This window comes from Myotis yumanensis, unplaced genomic scaffold, assembly GCF_028538775.1.
Source record: "Myotis yumanensis isolate MYYU_CA2020_CCGP unplaced genomic scaffold, mMyoYum1.0.hap1 SCAF_3, whole genome shotgun sequence".
Taxonomy (NCBI): Eukaryota; Metazoa; Chordata; class Mammalia; order Chiroptera; family Vespertilionidae; genus Myotis; species Myotis yumanensis.
This window is the reverse complement of record NW_027223754.1, coordinates 169,121,110-169,138,804: the sequence shown is the minus strand read 5'-3', so window position 1 is coordinate 169,138,804 and position 17,695 is coordinate 169,121,110. Positions and strand designations below refer to the sequence as shown.

The window sequence follows — 17,695 nt, the reverse complement described above, 5'->3', positions numbered from 1 at the left end:
CTGTACTTTACATCTCCCGTGGCTATATTGTAACTACCAATTTGTTCTTTTAATCTCTTCACTTTTTTCACCTAGTCCCTCAACTCCCTTCCCCTCTGGCAACCATCAGTCTGTTATCTGTTGGACAAACATTTTTTTAAAAGTACTAACAGCAATGGATTTCTTTTCATGTGTATAAGAAAAACATGAATCTAATAACAAATATTCCCATTATTTCCTGGATACCATTTCTTAGGAATGAAACTAAAGCTTTCAACAATGACTAATAACTGATATAAAAAACTAACTAAATGCTATTGGTAACATAAAGATAATAAGAATCCAAAAGGTGTAATTGAATAATGTGGGAAACTGTGAGTTATCCAGAAGTTGGGAGAGAACAATCTACACCCCCTCAGCCTTCTGCATATCAATGTTCCTACTACTTATAATTATAAGTCACAGTGAAGTCAATGCCAAATTAAAGTGGGGTATCCAGTAAAAAGCACGTGGTGGTGCTGCACATAGAGAAAGGGGCTGCTAAGGGAGGAAAAGGAAAATGCAGATATGAAAACTGTATCACATTAAGTCACAGTCCCGCATCAAGTCTGCACTGCTTCTGAGATGCTACTATAGAAGATAGCCAACTGCCTGGTACCTAGAAGACAGCCTTGGCTGGATTTGAGTTGGTGCCTGGAGATTTGGAGCCTCATTTCAGTGCACAGCTTGGCTTCCAGTCACTGGCAGAGCCTAGTGGGAAGGTCAACACTTTAATCTCCTGCTCTGCCCTCAGGGACTACTGACTAACTCTTGCTGAACAAGTTTCTCAGGTGTGAGCACAGCATCTTTAGCACTAGGCAGAGAGGCCTGGAAACCGGAGGCCAATTTCATTACCAATGAATTTGTCACAGCGTAAGTGTAGGAGTTGACTCAAAATGTAAGCCTAGAGAACTTGTCTTTTTTTTTAGTTTAAAAGTCAGAGAATGCCAGGAGAATTCAGTTGGTTGTATATTTGAAGTCAGAAATAGAAGCAACCTTTATTATAAATTGCGCTAAATGTTTCAAGAAGGGCTAACTTGTCCAATTTCAGTTTCAGTATTATCTAAGCCAGTGGTTCTTAATTCTGGCTGCTTAAGAGAATTTATCAGATTTTTTTTTTAATGGTGATACCAAAACTCCATTTCATCCCTATTATATAAGAATCTCAGGTGGTGGGGGTATACTAATAGGTCACAGAATATTTTGTCATTGTGCTTTGAGTGTGCTGTGCAAACACATTAACTTTTAAAACTATAAACAATTTAAATATAATAATTTTTAAACATTTAATCACCTTTATTTATTTATTGTTTGTTTGTTTTTGTTAATCCTCACCTGAGGATATTTTCCATTGATTTTTAGAGAGAATGGAAGAGAGACGGAAAAAAGGAGAGAAACATGGATGTGGGAGAAACACATCAATAGGTTGCCTCCTGCGAGAGCCTTGACCAGGGCTCCAGCCGGGAAGGAGCCTGCAACCAAGGTATATGCCCTTGACCAGAATCAAACTTGGGACCCTTTGGTCATCCTTAGGCTGATGCTCTATCCACTGAGCCAAAACGGCTAGGGCTAAATATAACAATTTTTGTAGCTATGTTTTTCATTTTCTAACTTGCTTTTTAAATTTTATATCATGGCTCTTTTAAAAAGAAATGGATGTGACTGGAGCTTCTCTTGACATCTCAAAGGTCCTATCTCAGGTTCTTATTCAAATCTCGTCCTAGCCCACCTTGGCTAATTTTTATACTATTTACCTCTCTAATATCTGAGTAGCTCCTCCACACTACCAGTGGATTAAAGGTAGCCACACAATTTCAGCACTCCTATCGTGGCTAGCTCCGTTCCGCCTCCCCTTAAACCTGGGCTGTCCTATGACTACTCTGACCAATGAAATATGGGAGAAGTGCTGCTGTTTCAATTCTAGACCTAACCTCTAAGAGCCAACAGTAGCCATTTAAGAAGTCTGACTACTATCCTACTGGAGAGACCACAGGGAGACGTCCTGAGATCATGTGGAAAGGAAAGAGTTCTGGCTGTGCCCAGCCTTCCTGTCATCGCTACTGACATGCCTAGCATATAGTGAGGCCATCTAGAATCTTCCGCCCCAGCCCCACTTCCAGCTGAGTGACCCCAGTGAACACCATGTGGAGCAGAAGAATGTCCTGGCCAACCCCTCTCTGAAGTCCTGACCCACAATATTATAAGATATAATAAAAGGGGTATTTGTTTTAAGCCACTGAGCTTTGGGGGCCACTTTTTTATGCAGCAACAGGTAACTACGCAAATGTGGTCCCACAGACCAGTAGTAGCATCACCCGGGAGCTTATTACAAATGCAGATTCTTGGGCCGACCCCAGATCTATGGGTCACAATCTGCATGTTAATAACATCCCTAGGTTATTTGCATGTACATTTCAGCTTGAAAAGCACTGGGATAGCTCCTATAACTGTCCAGTTCTCAAATCAAGTGACTGGAATGAGCTCTTGATTCATATCAAATGTCACACATGCTCTGTGCAAGGCACCAGTTAGGTGCTGCGAGGATGAAACTTCTAATGACCCTTCTTGTTTGTCCATTTGGTTACAGTCCTTTTTGGTAGTGTCCCTTCATTGCTGAGAGCTACTCTTAAAGCTCCTTGAAGGGCAAACCAGGTCTTAAACAACTTTGAAATTCCCAAAGAGCCTTTCACAGAATTGAGGTTTTAAAACTCATAATTGAATGGATGGAGGAAGGAAATAAAAAGAAAAAACTGCACCACCCTGCTAAAAATGGGAAAGGGGTATCTTATGTCTATTTTTAATAGATTAGGTTAAAAGGAAACAAAATGACATATTACTTTTTTACTTTTTTCTATTTAAGATTTCCTTTGCATTAGCATAAAGGCCATTCCTTATTCAATCAAGTGTTAGTAGCTCATTGAGAGCAGTTTGCTATATAGTGTCAACTACAGGAGTTATTAACACCAACTGTATCCCATATTAGATTTTAGGCATTAAGGATATAAAGGTGAATATAAAGACCCAGCCCTGCCCTCAAGGTGCATAGTCCAATGAAGGAAATTGATTCAGAAACATAAAATTTCAAGATAATACAGGAAGGTACATATAATTTCATAATTGGTAGGAATCATAAAAAGTTCCATATAATCAATTCGTTAGTTTAATACTTGAATCTACAGTAGAATATCTAGTGTAGGAATCATTAGTAGGCCTAACCGGTTTGGCTCAGTGGATAGAGCATCGGCCTGAGGACTCAAGGGTCCCAGGTTTGGTTCCTGTCAGGGGCATGTACCTTGGTTGTGGGCACATACCCAGTGGGGAGTGTGCGGGAGGCAGCTGATCGATGTTTCTCTGTCATTGATGTTTCTAACTCTCTATCCCTTCCTCTGTAAAAAAACAATAAAATATATTTTAAAAAAAGAATCATTAGTAATGGGGAACTCTCTTCCTCCTAAGGTGTCCCATTGCATATCTGAATAGTGTAAAATTCACTGTTTTCTTATATTGAACTAAAAATCCAAATCCCTTCTACTTATCGGTCCTAGGCCATTCATCACAGAAGCAACGCAAAACATGTCTAACGGCCTCTCTCTCCTTGGTGGCATAGAAGCCTATGAGTGAAGAGAATGGAAATGATAAGAGGGGGATCTGAAGTAAGCAGATGGGAATCATGCTAAGTCAGTTAAAAGAACAAACTGAAGAGAAGCAAACAAACAAACATAAAATGAGTCAGCACTGTTGTGTAAATTTCTTCAGCAGCGTCATGCTGAATCAGACCAGGGCACAGGGGGAAGTTTGGAGATCCAGGGCCTGAGACAAGTGAGTAGAAAGCACTCTGATTTTACTCAGTTACTATAATAACTACCTCATGACTATCTACTGTGTGCCAAATCAGGAACACATTTAGGGAAATACTACTAGTCTTTAGAAATAACTTGCTTATAAAAATGTGTCTTTCATCTCGGTTGAAAAAGCCTCCTAGGGTGACGCATACGCATAAACCTTCTTTACAAAAAAGTCGTCTTACCTTTACAAACTTTGCAACAGCTATGAGACAAGGTGATCTGCTGAGACTCCGGACAATCCAAAGCTGGACAGCCTGAACTCTCAACCAGCTTCATGGTCTGCTCCTGTTAGACAACAGAAAATAAATGCTTCCAACTTCTGAATTAGGACTTACTGAGAAGTTTTCAGACCCAGTATCTGGAAGAGCTCTTCTGATAGAAAACTAAAATTTTCATTCTGAGAACCGCTGCATAGGCCACAGGCTCATTAATGATCTTAAATCACAAGGGGAAAGCCTTTGAAATGGACAATCAGCACTTGGAAAGCACTTGAAAATGGATACTGCCGTCATGCCTACAATATGCCAAACATGATCATTTTTCAGGGTAATCCTGAAAAATTCTGCTGGTTTTACAACACATTTGCACATCCAGATGACAATGTGGCAAAGACACAGCTTGAATCAGATCAACAGCTCACTGAAAAAAATAAGTAAATAAAAACTGAGATTTTTAACATTCTCATTTTAAATTTTTCTAAACTGTTGTAAGGAGATTCTCACAGGTGTCTCTGTGGAGGACTATTGGTGGTCTCCCAACAAAACTATAAGGGGAATGATGGCCGGGTTCATATCTCCTGAGAATGAATGCCTAGAATATCTCCTGACGTGTATTTGGTATTTAAAAAAAACTTCCTTAAAGAGATGAATAAATCAATGTCTTATTACAGTTCTAGCAATCAAAGTAGATAAAATCCTTCTCAAGGAGAAACCAAAATACAAAATACTTTTCTGATAAATGTATCAGCCCTGATCTCAAAGCAAACATTTGGCTTCTATACTGTCAGTCTCTAACCTCTGAAAAACTGGGTCATTAACTATGTTATATTATGCTTATTTGTACATAAGTAATAAAATAACTGTTGAAACTTGCAGGCGAACACTTAATGCTGTTCAATAGACTAGATTTTTAGTTATCATTTCTCTAAGAACTGCGTTTATGGGAGAAGTATTCATTTCAACATCTCCCTCTTCCCGGTTTATGTATGAAAAAGATCTTCAAATCATAATCTCTTATCAAGAAAGTAGCAGACCCAGCCAGTGTGACTCAGTGGTTGAGCATCAATCTTTGAACCAGGAGGTCACGGTTAGATTCCTTTCCTCTCTAAAATCAATAAGAAATATTAAAAAAGAGAAAGTGGCAGGACATGTATATACAGTGGAGTCAAATGCTAGTCTTCCTTTGACTTGACAGCAATATCCATTCTGATAACGTTATTTCCAGAACCACAGTGTTTTTCTGTGTTACCCATACTCCCAGGACACATTTTCAAGGCCACAAAAGTGACAGCAGAGGAACAAAGAAGGATTAGACTTGACAGCCCAGAAAATGGAAGCATAAGAGAGCTGCCAATTATGTAGAGGTGTAAATACAGAAGCCAAGGGACCTGAGGGAAAAGAAACAATGGAAGTCCTTACTGTTCAGAATTTAGTCAAGAACTACAAAAGCTTATGATAATCTGGGATAGCTGTGCTGTATAATCAATAGCCACCAGCTCCACAGAGCTCTTGAACACTGCAAATGCAGTAAAATATACACAAGATTTTGAAGACTTAGCATGACAAAAGAATGTAAAATATTTCATTAAGAGTGCTATATAGATTACATGTTAAAATAATATTTGATATATGAAGTTAAATATAGAAAATTTAGCCCAATAAAAATTACCTTTGTTGTTTGTATCATATTTCTATTGGACAGCACAGCATTAGAGGGTAGGAAATGGTGCCTTTTGTTTGAGCAAATAAAATATTTACTAAGCACCCAGAGTTGTCTATAAAGACTTCTCACTAAACCAATTTAAAATTAAAGCATTTTATAGCTATTTTAAAATCAACTATCCCAGTCTAAACCACAATGATTAGTATTAGGAAACACAATTGTCAGATAAAAAGAATACACACACACACATTAGGTAGAAAAAGTCAGTCGCCCTTGAGAATTTTAAATTTAGAGCTGATATTTCAAAGTGAGAGTTTACCATTAGAAGCCAGCTGACAAACGTTTTCCACTTTCCTTAAAGTGACTTTTCTCTGATTCTATTTTCTCAATTTGGAGTCACTGTATCTCCTTCCAATTCTTACTGTATAGTGGGACCTATTCCACTCAAAACAGCACTGGTATAGGAATGCTGACAGAGGGCCGGGCCCGCTTGAAATACAGCTCAGTAATCCATGCTAACAGTCTTCCTATGCCTCAGCTCCCACATCAGAGGAGACCCCATTCAAAACCAAAGGAGCAGCTAGAATACTTTACAATGAGCATGAAGAAAGCAGAGCTTTCATATTCTAGAAATCAAATCTGTCACAGTCTTGCCTCATTATGTCTCCTCTTGCTTATCCCAAAAGTCTTTCAACTTAAGATGCCTGAAGTATGTAGTTGGCTTTTTTATATTCAATTATCTTGGCAAAATTCTTAGGATTTTCCTTTCCCCAACATTTAAAACTCATAAATATTTGCAGTTTATTGGTGATGCCAGCATGGTAAATCACTTAACCTAATTTTCTACATAACCTATACATACTAAATCATCCCCAAAACTCAAGTATGGGAGGCATTTAAAAAGGAAAATTAAAATTCAAAGAGAAATGAAACCCTAAAGCAGAAACTTTATATATAGACAGTTTCCTTCAGGTAGAATGTAGCTTGAAATACATTATTGTCAAGAAATATAACATTATAGTTTATAAAAGGCAAATATGAAGTGTTCTGAAACATACTTAGTTTTTCAATGAGCAGATCAAGAAGCAGAGTTAAAAAGAATTGAATTTGCTTCAGAAGCATACTTCAAGAGGCCAAGGCAGTAAATTTAAAAAGAATTCCCCTTCAAATCTTGTAAGATGTTCTTCCCAAAGGGATTAAGATTAATATCAGCCTCATCTCCATCCAACAGCTAATTCTTTTTAGGTAATTTTTGTGTTTTGTTTTTAATTGGATTGAGTGATATTTCTCACAAGGGTCAAACCACAAGTGACAACGGGCTGTCTATCTTCAGCTACATTTTCTTCAAAACAGAAAATAAGGAGCTGATTTGAATTTAGAAAATATAAGATAACTTCATAAAACTTTAATTTCACAAAAATCATTTTTATATATTGGTAAAAATATTTTACAACTATTAATTTACATGTTTGCAAAATAATGGGAATTTCGATATATTTGAACTCTAATTTATATCTTAAATTTTCCCTTAGATGGTTTAAAGGTATCACAAGGGTGAGGCTTTAAGGAAACATTAACTGTGTTTGCATAACTGAAACAGTTTTGAAAAACTCGTGAAAAGTTTTCTTACCTTGCACTCATAGAGAACACATACTCCAGACGAGGAATAGACTGTATGTCTTTCTCCTTCAAAGTAGGTTCGCCCTTGAAATTGGCATATTGCTTTGGGGGGAAAAATACATATATATTTATTTTTTTATTTTTCATTAAGAAAAATAGTTTCCAAGCGTTCAGATTATTCTGCAACAATAGTTTTCTGTTCTCCTGCCTTTCCACGGTGTTTGAGTAAGTATACACCTAAATTCAATCTAACATAAGGCACATGCAGGGTCAAGTTACCATCATGCCCTTTGAGTCCAGAGAGTAAAATAAGGTACAGAGAGGGTAAGTGGCAATGGCAAGTCAGAATTAGACTCTGAGAAAGGAGTGCCCATAAACAGACTCTCAGCCAATTATCTGCCGCTAGATGATGTCTCGCATAGAGAGATATTAAGCTCCAAATCAAGGTCAACACAAATATGAGAAAAGTTCATTTTTTATATACCATTATAGAACTTTCAAACAGAAAATTCAAAAGAAGTTGTATTAATTTCAGCACATGCATGTATATGTCATGTCATGGGTTGGTATTATTTTATGTTTAAGGACATATGGGTTAGGGCACCCTATTTAGGATGTTGAATCTGGGTCTGCCTTGCTTCCACCACAATTAAATGCAATTTTGGAAGAGAACTTCACATTCATGGGGAAAACATCAATTTAATTAGTGAAAATGTATAGAAAGTGTCTAGTACTTCTTTGAGACTTTCAAAACATTTACTTAAAATTCATACAAGCGTTTAGCCAAGGGAAATTGTGTGCTTGTTTTGAAAGGAATGCTTCACACTACCCAGGTTGATTCCTCACCATAACGGAGACAGATTTACCCTGAAGCCATTGAGGCTTAACCTTCAGTATCAGTCTCTGGCTTAGACCCCCTTCTGACTCTGAACTAACTGTTGTTTTCATAATCTTGTGTTGTTTTTCTCTGAAAGGATGGCACTCAGCATTGTAGAGACTTGGAAGCCCTACAACACCTCCATCACCTCAAGCTAATTACTTCAAAAGACCAGTGGAAATGATGACAGGAAAAGATTCCGTTAGCCCTGTGTACAAAATTCAATGTTCACTTTTAAAATTCTAGTCTGTTAACCCTATGTACAAAATTCAATGTTCACTTTTAACTACATGAATTTTATAAAGTCAATGTGTATATTTCCTTTAAATTTCATTGTAAGACTAGAAGAAAGGTTATTTTATCCTCAGAATTTATATATTCCCATGACTTTTAAAGTATCAAGTTGCACAGAATAATTTTAATACAGAAATTAGACACACTTTCTACTAATAACATTAAATATAAATATATATGGTTGTACTACAAATATTCATATTTAAAGCGTAAACCAACTTTCACCTTTGCTGAAAATTAACTGATTATTTATGCACACTTACATAATGGAAAGCATGCATAATTTTTAAATGTCATTCTACAACCAATCTCCTTACTCAGCTTTTATTAATAATTTCACTATACAATATGTATCACTGGTGAATTGATGTTAAAATTTTGGAGCGCGCTGGAAAAGAATACAACTCACATGCATAAGTTATACTACTTAAAAACTGGCTGAAGCTTGCTCACTCATGAATATTCAACATAACACTACAGATTTGTCAGCTGCATACTATCTGTCATGTGAATATATGTGCATTTACTTAATGAACCTGATTATAAAATATATAGCATGTGCATTTACTTAATGAACCTGATTATAAAATATATCTCTCCAACATGTAATTTTTAAGTGTGCCTTTTTTCTCTTTTCTTATGAGATTCAGTAACCTCAAAATGCCAAGATCTGGCATGTGTTCAATTACACCTAATAAGTAGCACAATTTATAAGATAATGAGAACAAATAAAACTTTCCTACTCCCATTCAGCACCTGCCATTCAAAGATTTCTAAGCCTATTATATGACTTGATAACTGTAGCCTATTTAAGTCCAAGGGTATGTTGAAGGAAAGAAACGGATGCTCCAAGCCGTTCTCGGAGCAGAGAGGAGCGGAAGTCCTGTAAGAAACACAAGGGTAAGTTCTCCTCATACAAAGTCTTATGATAATTTAATATTCAAGCAGAGCAGATGGACCGTCTGTTAGAAACTCTTAATTCAAAAGATTCAAATAGGCAACTTGTGGGACGATAGGGCACCAAATGGAGCTTGGCAGAGGGAGGAGGCACAAAAACAAATGAGATCACAATTGCTTCAGATCCTTCCAAGCAATGAGCACAAACAGGGTGAACTTGGCTCAGGGAGAACCAAAGTGAGTGGTTTTTGTCTTGAACTCAGAAAGTCTATAATCTTTCCTAAAAATACTGCAAAAAACCCTGAAAATGCCACTAGGTTGGCCTTAGGACTTAGGAGTAGATTGAAGGGGCAAAAGTCATATTTATTTATTAATACATTTAACAGGCATGTACTGAGCTCCCACTATAGGTTGGTAGCCTGTTAGGTTCTAGATTCCCAGGTGAATGATCAATATTAAGATAAGTGCATTTTATGTATTTTATATATGTTTTACTTTGATTTTAGGAATATGAAAAGAAATGCAGATTCTTATGTTCAAGGGAAGTAATAACAATAATAATAATTTATTGGGGGGAAAAAGATGAATGAGACTGACTCAGACCCTCACTATGTAGTAGGACAGACAGGCCCATACACAACTAACTACAACGAAAGCCGAACGGAAGTGCTATAACTGAGAAACTCATTAATTCTAATCTTAGCACAGGAGACTGAGTAGTGAACTTCTAAGAGGGGACAACTAGCAAAGGGTAAGGCAACAAATAAAAGCTGGTGCAGCCAGACCCTGGCAAGTGGGAAGTCATCTTCACCCTAGGGCTAAGGAACAAGGAAAGGAAATGGTTTTAGTGGAGCCCGATGTGAGCCAGTCACGAATGAGAGGCTGCTGAGTGAGAGCGTAATCATGAGACACTCAGCTACTGCCAGAAACACAGGCTGGTGCAGCGAAGGAGCAGGGAAGAGACATGGCCAACTCTCTCTCCTCCCTCTCCTCCTGCTTTCCAATTTCCTGCTTGTGCCTTCCATTGGCAAACCCTATCCAATGCCAGCTGGCAGGGAGGCCAGGGTGATGCAGTCTGCAGAAATCTGGCTCCTGGGGCACAGACCTGGGAAGAGAAGGAGGTGAGGGAAGAATAACCAGCACAGGTGGCTGTCATCTAAATTCACTGGAAAGCATGAAGAGTGGTCCGGTTTACAGGAATAGGTGGTTTTGAAGGACATGAGAGAGTACAACACAGAACAAATACATTTTAAGAGGAAAAAAATGGAGACATTAAAAAAATGCAAATTCACTGTAAGGAAAAATCCAGAGATTTTCAAAATGAGGTAGGCCAAAGGCAAGAGGAAGGAACTGAGAGAGAGAGCAAGTGTCCAAACAGGAAGGAACGCAGAGTAGGACTGCTACCCGATGTTAACCAAGGCCCCTGCAAGTATGAGGAACAAAGCCTCAGAGATAATAATAATCACATGGCTACCACAATGACTGAGAAAAACTCTAGAATTCCCTAACTGAAATGTACTTGCCTGCTGACCTTTTTCTAGTAGAGCATAAAGCAAGGGTGGGGAACATCCAGCCTGCGGGCCATAAAAGGCTGCAAAATCATTTGACCTGGTCCTGCCAAGGCATTAGGGGTGAGTTAATTAAATGTTTGACCAAATATAGCTGGCTAATTTTTAAATAGATAACTTTGTATGATCTGCAAATCCTTTATAATAAATGCCTAATATGCTAAGTGTCTGGTCATTCAGTCATTTGTTCAACCAATCAAAGCATAATATGCCAAAGATATGCTAAGGCCGCTCAACCACTTGCTATGATGTGCACTGACTGCCAGGGAGCAGACAGTTGACCAGTAGGTTAGCTTGCTGCTGAGGTCTGCCGATCAGGACTGAGCGAGATGGGATGGACATGCCTTGGAGCCCTCCCGTGGTCCCTCACCAGCCCTGATCGTGCACTGATTGGGTCCCTCAGCCTGGCCTGCACCCTCTCACAATCCGGAACCCCTTGGGGGATGTCGGGGTGCCGGTTTCAGCTCAATTCCTCTCAACACAGGAGCTTCCCCCTGGTGGTCAGTGTGCTCCCACCAGGGGAGTGCCACTCAGCCAGAAGCTGGGCTCACAGGGGTGGCAGGAGCCTCTCCCGCCTCCACGGCAGTACAAAGGATGTCAAACTAAGCCGTCAGTCGGACATCCCCTGAGGGCTCCCAGACTGTGAGAGGGCGCAGGCCAGACTGAGGGACTCCCCGCCCCCGGCTCAGTGCATGAATTTTGTGTACCGGGCCTCTAGTGATGTTATAAATATCCAAATGGCCCTTGGCAGACAAATGGTTCCCCACCCCTGGTATAAAGTAAAAGAAATCAGTTCTCCAACCAAAAAACAAAACAAAAAATAATCATTTTGCTGAACTGAGTTCTTCTTTAATGTAATTGCATTCACATGTTCATAGTCAAAGGCTTCCCCACGTCTGATGCTCAAGTGTTTGCATATGTGTGTATACACACTACATTTCCGATATAATTCTGGATTTCTATGCCCCAAATCATTTACCAGCTTAAAGCAGAACTCTATCAACTAGGTTACATTTTTAAACATCTATGTTTAAATTATTTATTGAATATAGTGCATGTATGTATTACATATGTATTTTAAGATATGAAATTTCTAAGATAATAATCATGCAATACAGGCCTATCACTTTGCAGACAAAGAAGATAGGCCCCGTGAAATCAGACTAACCCATAGAACTATATCTACTCTTAAATTATTAATATGCCCATCTGGTGTGGCTTAGTGGTTGAGCATCAACCTGTGAACCAGGAGGTCGAGGTTTGATTCCTGGCCAGGGCACATGCACGGGTTGCGAGCTCAATCCCAGTGGGAGGCATGCAGGAGGCAGCCAATCAATGATTTTCTCTCATCATTGATGTTTCTATCTCTCTCCCTCTCCCTTCCTCTCTGGAACAATAAAAATATTTTTTAGAAAAATATTATTATTAATCAATGTTAAATGCACATTTACTGTGACTGTGGTAAATGATGCTGCTTGTATAACTCCAGGGGGTACCATTCATATCCTGGTCTATGGGAATTATGGCACCCAGAGCTGTCCAGGGCACAGACTCTTTGCCATAGATGGGGGCATATTTAGAACTTGGGGAAATTCAGTAGGATGGCATAACAATTGGCATATGTATTTAACTGGGGCTATATTCAACATCACTAATTTCATAGTTACTAGCACTATAATTAAGAAAGAGACTGCAAAAACAATTAATGTAAAGTATTTTCACTTCATTTCCCTCCCATTTTAACTATCAGGTAGAATTAGAAAGACAGGAAATGGTATAGATGCAAATCTGAAAGTCATCACTTGTAAAAAAAGTGAAAAGTAATTTATAGTGCAGATTGAGAAACAGGTCAGTGACAGAAGCCAGTAAAATTCAAAACACCCTAAATTACACATTAAAATCCAGATTTACTGGTTATTCAAGCACAATCAGAAAATGCAGATCCCTCTAATGAGATTTCAATCAACTTCAAAACTCTGTAGAAAGAAATATCCAAATCTATAGAAAAATATGTTGAATATAAAAGCAAAAGGACATCATATCATATTTCACTTCAAAACATTTCCTCAGTACATATATAACTTTTCCTTTTTATCACTGGATTGAAAAACCATTAGTCAACTTTAAACTTCCCAATTGGTATCAACACTTTTAAAAATGATCCAACATAAAATTAAAAGTTATAGATACTAAGAAGAAAATCAGTTATAATTCACATAGGTGAGAAAGGGGATTTGTGGTTTCCTTAAAATTATCTTTGAAAACACTAGGTATCAGAGATCTATTTTTTTAAAGATAAAAATATGTATGTGTGTATATATATATGTATATATATACACACATACATATTTTTATTTCAGAGAGGGAGAGAGAGATAGAAACATCAGTGATGAAAGAGAATCATTGATCAGCTGCCTCCTGCATGTTCCCCACCAGGACCGGGCCCACAACCCAGGCATGTGCCCTTGACCGGAATTGAACCCGGGACCCTTCAGTCCACAGGCTGAAGCTCTATCCACTGAGCCAAATCAGCTAGGGTGGTATTAGAGATCTTTAGATTGTTTAAGCCATCTCTAAAGGCAGAATTGTATTTAGTAGTAGCTTTTTTATGGTGCTCTTTGAAATCTTAATTTCCTCTGGGAGAGCTCTTAAACATCCCAGGTACAATAGTAGTTATTTCATTCTGAACCAACATGATATTTGAGAGTGACTGATACACAAATCAAAGCTGTTGGATGAGAAAATATCTCATTAACTGTAAATATGCATATTCATATTTATATTTTAGCTTTTTAAAATGCACAAAAAATGCATTCACAAGGGAGCCTAAAATTCTGTGGAGTTAAACAAAAAAAGCAATCTAAAAGTGTTTTGATATTATTAAAAGATTCCAAATAAACTGTGCTGCATTTATCCAGCCCATAATCTTTTTTGTAATATGGACTCACTTGGAGTCAACTGTTAACAATTTGGTTGTAATAAAAGTCTTGAGCACTAGCAGCTATAAATTAATTTGCCCCTCTTCTACAATGCTTACATCTCTTTTAGGGCACTCAACACATTTTCCTTTTCTCTAGGGAGTTGTACACTTTTTAAAATCTTCCTACATAAGAACAGGAACAGCAAGTGTCTTCATCTCTGGATCTTACACAGCACCCAGCAGGAACTCTAAAGGTTTGTTCCTCTTTTTTTTTTAAGTTCTCTTCTAGCATCCTGTTTGATGAAAAGCCTGAAAACAATTCAACTGGACCTCTCTGAAATTCACATTTTCCTTTAAATATGCCCTTATCCTTTGATCTTGCTTCTTATGATAAAGGTTCTCTAAACTGGTTCTCCCAGAAATACTTTGCCCTTTTGGTAATTTGGCAGCTTACTTTCCACTGCAGTAGAGCGGAAGCGCCTGAAATGAGAGCAGGTTTGTCTACCGGTGAGTGAAAAAAAAAAAGTAGCCGGCTACCATTTATAGCAGTAACTAGCTAACAGGAATAACAAGAGAGCATGTACAACGGAAATAGGCTTGGACCATCCGATGCAAAGCCCCATTCCTCCACATAAAACCAATTTTTTGAAGTCGGTGCTATTTAAAGTGATCAGGATTTCAGATTATTTAAATAATACACAAATTCATTAATCATACATTATCGCTTCCTTTAACAAGAATCTCATTCATTTTGGGGGAATTTCGTTGTTTGCAAAACTAATATTAGAGTTTAGGAAATGAGATCATGAAAGTAGATGCACAACTTTCTTTTCTCTTTTTTTTATATATCATGCCCTTGGGCTTCTGAAGGACCTACCTACGAGTGCGTCTCCTAGGGGATCTTAATTTAGGTCAGTGAACTATTCTTCCAAAAAGAGAAGCGGCCCTGGAACACCATAAATCTAGCAGGAGTGAGGGGTTAGGAGGCAAACGACAAAAATAACTTCCAGGATAGAACAAAAGCAAAAATTCTAACACCCTGTCCAGATCAGCCTCTGGGTTACAGGGACTATATATCCTGGGGAAACAAGAACTGGATATTCAAAGGATAGGAGCAGAAAGGCTAAGTTTACTGGTATAGCTGGAAGAAAGAAGAATCCAGTGCTCTCGCCCCAAATTTAATTTTATCCATTTAAATTGCGACTAAGTATATTCTGAAATTCTTTTCATTGAGCTACCTTTCCATCACTGGCTTTAGTGTTGATCCTGGCTTAGATAGCATAGAATGATGTCTCTAAAAAAGACACTGTAATCAACTCATTTAATCTCCTGGGGAAAAGAAAAATAAATTTAATAAGTGGAGGTAAAGACTTGGAGAAAGATATAGTATTCATGTTCATACATGAATACCATTGAAAGTGACAGAACATGAACGCAACATGAGGTGACAGGTTTTATCACTTTAAAAGAAAGTATAACATGTAATATAATAAGGAAACGTTCACACGTTGTCAGTTTCAAAGCCATGGCTGGAATTCATCTGACAATCTTTCCATGTATCTTTCCTCACCACTAAAAATCCAATGAACTCAGGCAAAACTTGAACACCTAATGTTTGGTTTAATTTTGTGGAACATTTTCCGAAACAGCTGGCACCTTTCAGACACATCCCGCCCCCCCCCCCCCGCCCCCCAATATTACAGTGAAGGAGGTATTGAGCCTAGAAATGTTTTGTAAATTGTAAAGCATGATTCTTTTCATTGTAAACCAGACATTCGTGCTCAATTAAGAGATAACAAGTAAAAACCCTGAAACAGTAATTGCACTGGTTTAAAACAGCCTCTGATGTTTGGGCAAAACAAAGGGGGAAAGAATTGTGGGGGTAGCTCTCTCAGGAGGACATATTTTAAATGCAGTTTCCGAAGAGGTATATGAATAACTCCTTGCATTATGCCACGCATCTGAGCCAAGGGAAGAGAAGCAGCACAGGTTAAAGGGAGCCAGATCCATGGAGAACAAGACATGTAGAAGGCACAGCACACTGAGGACAGAGGCGGGCAGAGGGAGCAGCAAGGGGTGGACAATTTTTAAAGTTTGGTTGAGAGGGAGCAAGAGAAAGGAAAGCACAGAGCAAAATCATCTCCTCAAGACTTGCAGTGAGAGCAGCAACATCTGGTGGAAATGAGAAGCACTAATGCTAAGCTTCTGTCCACCAGCCACTGTCCTGGGAAGGCGCCTCCTGCCCTCAAGGAGAATTCAGCCTCGCTCAGGAAACATGAACACAAGGTCACCTAACTGCAGCCATCTCAGAAGCAGTGTCGAAACAGGGAGGAAAGCAACGTCTTGCAAGGGTAGAATTGGAAATGCATCAAGATGAGGAGCATTTGAACATGAGCACTGAAGGAGAAATGCTCTATGATTTGAATGAGAGAAAAATGACTCACGATATATTCAGATGACAGAATCAGATAGTGATCATAATAACGTATTTCGTGCCTGATCCTAATGAACAGCTAGTCAGGATCCCTGTATAAACTGGAACTGATTTATTATAACTGATTTTCTATCCAATGTATATGCTCCCAACCTATTGGACCAACAGTTCTCCACTGTGGATTTATATTACAAGAACTTGAGGAACATTTAAAACTCTACCCCCCAGTTGCATGCCAGATAAATTAATAAGATTCCTGAGGGTGGGGCCTGAGACTCTGTTTTTAAAAGCTGTCCAGGTATAGCTAAGCTTGAAAACTATTTTACTGTGCAAGAGAATAAAGAACTAGGAAAAGAGAAAAATACAATTAACATTTAAATGGGGACAATCACATAGATATTCAGTAGAAGCCTTTTTATCCTGTTTTCTGGAGAGGTATTTGACCCATTGCTTAAAAAAAATCAGTTAAAGTGAGAAGTCATAGACAGCAATAAATATGTACTGTAAACATTTTAATTAAAAACACAAATCACACACATTCAACAATGTTCTGAAGTAGAACACTTTTCCTTAATGCAGATTCTTTGTGCTTCACTAGTCTTGATTAAGTAAATAAAACTTACAAAGTGTTGTCTACAATTTCTAATGTTTTGTTTTTTATTTAAGCACTCTGAAGAGGGATGGTCCTAATACTGTTTTCTTCCACAACATTTTACTATTGTCTTACTGACATCTAATTCAAGAACATATATTTTTAGCAGTTTGAGTTTATCAGCTTTTCTCAAAGCACTCAATTTTTATTTTATTTTTAAGAAGTATTTCTTTTTACACACACAGAGTTAGAGAGAAAAGACATGGACCCTGTAAGACTGGAGATTGAAACTCATTAAATATAGCTGTGTTGTATTTGGGGACAAAATATTTGTTAAAATACATCACTTTTTCCTATTTTCAAATGATTTTCCCTCTGTGGGGCCAATTAAGTAAAATTTTCTACAGCTATGCTAAATAAAACATTGAGGTTAAAATGTTAAACACATTAAGTCTGGAAATTAAGAATTAAATTATCCCAAACTTAACATTTCTCAGAGTAATCAGTCAAAATTTGATCACATTCCTTCCAAAAGTCTCCGGAATTAAGAAGTGAAAGGGTTTCCCATAATCTTTCTGACCTTCAAAGATACTACCATATAAATTGCTATATTTCTTCTCACCTCCATTTACAAAGAAGAAAATTATGGAAGTGACACAGAGAGAAATGAGAATTGTGATTGATGTTTTTGTGCTTTGTTAAAATTGCTAGTCCTGGTCCTTATACTCTTTTGGGGGTTTTTAGGACCT

General features: G+C 37.9%; 1 protein-coding gene across 2 annotated transcripts in view; it reads right to left on the bottom strand.

Moving 5' to 3' along the window:
- The window catches only part of NELL2 (neural EGFL like 2), a 338,372-nt gene that overhangs the window by 186,876 nt on the left and 133,801 nt on the right, over nucleotides 1-17,695 (bottom strand). For both annotated transcript variants that reach the window (XM_070410390.1, XM_070410389.1), the window contains exons 11-12: nucleotides 7,375-7,466; nucleotides 4,046-4,148 (exon numbers count right to left, since the gene is read on the bottom strand). In XM_070410390.1, coding sequence (XP_070266491.1) covers nucleotides 4,046-4,148; nucleotides 7,375-7,466 — 195 coding nt within the window. The remainder of the gene's footprint in view (nucleotides 1-4,045; nucleotides 4,149-7,374; nucleotides 7,467-17,695) is intronic.